Source organism: Otolemur garnettii, unplaced genomic scaffold (genome assembly GCF_000181295.1).
Source record: "Otolemur garnettii isolate 467f Iridium unplaced genomic scaffold, OtoGar3 scaffold00173, whole genome shotgun sequence".
In the NCBI taxonomy this organism is placed as follows: domain Eukaryota; kingdom Metazoa; phylum Chordata; class Mammalia; order Primates; family Galagidae; genus Otolemur; species Otolemur garnettii.
Window position 1 is genome coordinate 1425156 of NW_003852568.1, and position 1848 is coordinate 1427003.

A 1848-nucleotide genomic window follows, 5' to 3' on the forward strand; every position below is an offset into this window, starting at 1 on the left:
AGCCATCATTGTTGTTTGGCGGGCCCGGGCTGGGGATTCGAACCCGCCACCTTAGGTGTATGTGGCTGGCTCCTTAGCTGCTTGAGCCACAGGCGCCGAGCCAGTAATGATGATCTTCATGCTACATTATTTCTTTCAATAAAATTTCTCTAAAACAATTTAGAAACCAAGGGGGAAAAAACATTGGCATGCCCAGGGTGTGCCAGGCACATCAGCTCTACCCTCCATGGTCATCATGTCCACCTGAGATGGCACTATTCCCCACATTCTCTCTGACAGACAGTGAGAGCCTTAAAGCCTCAGAGAGATGATACAGCAGACAAAAATCCATATAAATCCTTCAAATCTCCAATCTTAAAGTCTTACTAAAAAAGGTTACTAACTAAAAGGTGATTTTCTTTTTTTTGGAGACATAGAGTCTCACTAAGTGCCCTGGGGTTGAGTGCTATGGCGTCATAGCTCACAGCAACCTCCTGAGCTCAAGCAATCCTCTTGTCTCAGCCTCACAAGTAACTGGGACTACAGTTGCGTGCCACAACACCCAAGTTAGTTTTTCTATCATAGAGATGGGGCTCTGGCTTTGCTCAGGCTGGTCTTGAACTCCTGAGCTCAGGCAATCCATCCCCCTCGGCCTCCCAGAGTGTTAAGATTACAGGCATGGGCCTCCACACCAGGCCTAAAACTGATTATTTTTAATAGTAATTCTAATTTACATATACTGTCACAAAATCACACAAGATCAATACTCAATGGGAAAATACAATCTTTACTGAACATTCTTTCCCAAGATATGCTCAGATGAATCCTAAGGGTATATATATAATAAAATGGAAAAATTACTGTCCTAACCACACTAGCCACAATAACTCAACTTTTTGGAGCATTTAAGAGCCTACTTATGGTTCAGCACCTGTAGCACAGTGGTTACAGTGTCAGCCACAACACCTAGGCTAACGGGTTCAAACCTGTCCCGAGCCTGCTAAACAACAGTGATAACAGCAACAAAAAAATAGCCAGGGATTGTGGCGGACTCCTGTAGTCCCACCTACTTGGGAGGCTGAGGCAAGAGAATCGCTTAAGCCCAAGAGTTTGAGGTTGCTGTGAGCCGTGACACCAAACACTCTACCAAGGGCGACATAGTGAGATTCTGCCTCAAAAAAAAAAAAAAAAGCCTACTTGATTATATAAATAAAGTCCCACATAAACAGTTACAAATCAGTGACATCAATAAAAAATTTAATGGGAATAACTTAACTTTCATAACAAATTAGAAAACCATAATAAAGATATCTAGCCAAAATGCCCTTTGATTATCCTAAAAAAAAGTACTCACTGAAACAGCAGCACTCCTGATGTCTACTGCATAGTCGGCCTCAGAGGGCTGGATATTCAGCTTCAACACATTATGCAGAGAAAGGCCTTCTATTCCCAGTCGGTGAAGACCCTCCATTACATGAGCTTCATTCCTCAACACATCAAACAGACTGGGGGGAAAAAAATCGATATTTAGTAGGAAAAAAACTTCTTAAAATTCCTCACCATGAAAAAAATCTATCAGTTCAACCTCAACATCAAATCAAACTAATTGAGAAATCAAAGAAAGGGAGCTCTTCCAATTTCATCTTGTCAAAAAGTATGCCGTAAGTAGCTAAGACTTGCTTCTTTCCGCATGTTTATATTTGTCAATGTAATTAATGTGAAAATCTCCGACTGGGGGAACTGCTTCTTCTGAAGAATTAGCACTAGCTTTTGTAGCTAAAGTGCCAACTGTTCCAACTTTAATTTCAAGAATAAAATATGGGCTCGGCGCCTATAGCTCAACCGGCTAAGGCGCCAGCCACGTACACC

At 41.9% G+C, this 1848-nt stretch overlaps 1 protein-coding gene across 1 annotated transcript in view; it reads right to left on the reverse strand.

The window, feature by feature from the left end:
• UGGT1 (UDP-glucose glycoprotein glucosyltransferase 1) overlaps window positions 1–1848 on the reverse strand; it is a 114460-nt gene that overhangs the window by 70835 nt on the left and 41777 nt on the right. Inside the window, exon 12 of the mRNA XM_003800346.3 lies at window positions 1334–1484. Within this exon, the coding sequence (XP_003800394.1) occupies window positions 1334–1484 (151 nt within the window). The remainder of the gene's footprint in view (window positions 1–1333; window positions 1485–1848) is intronic.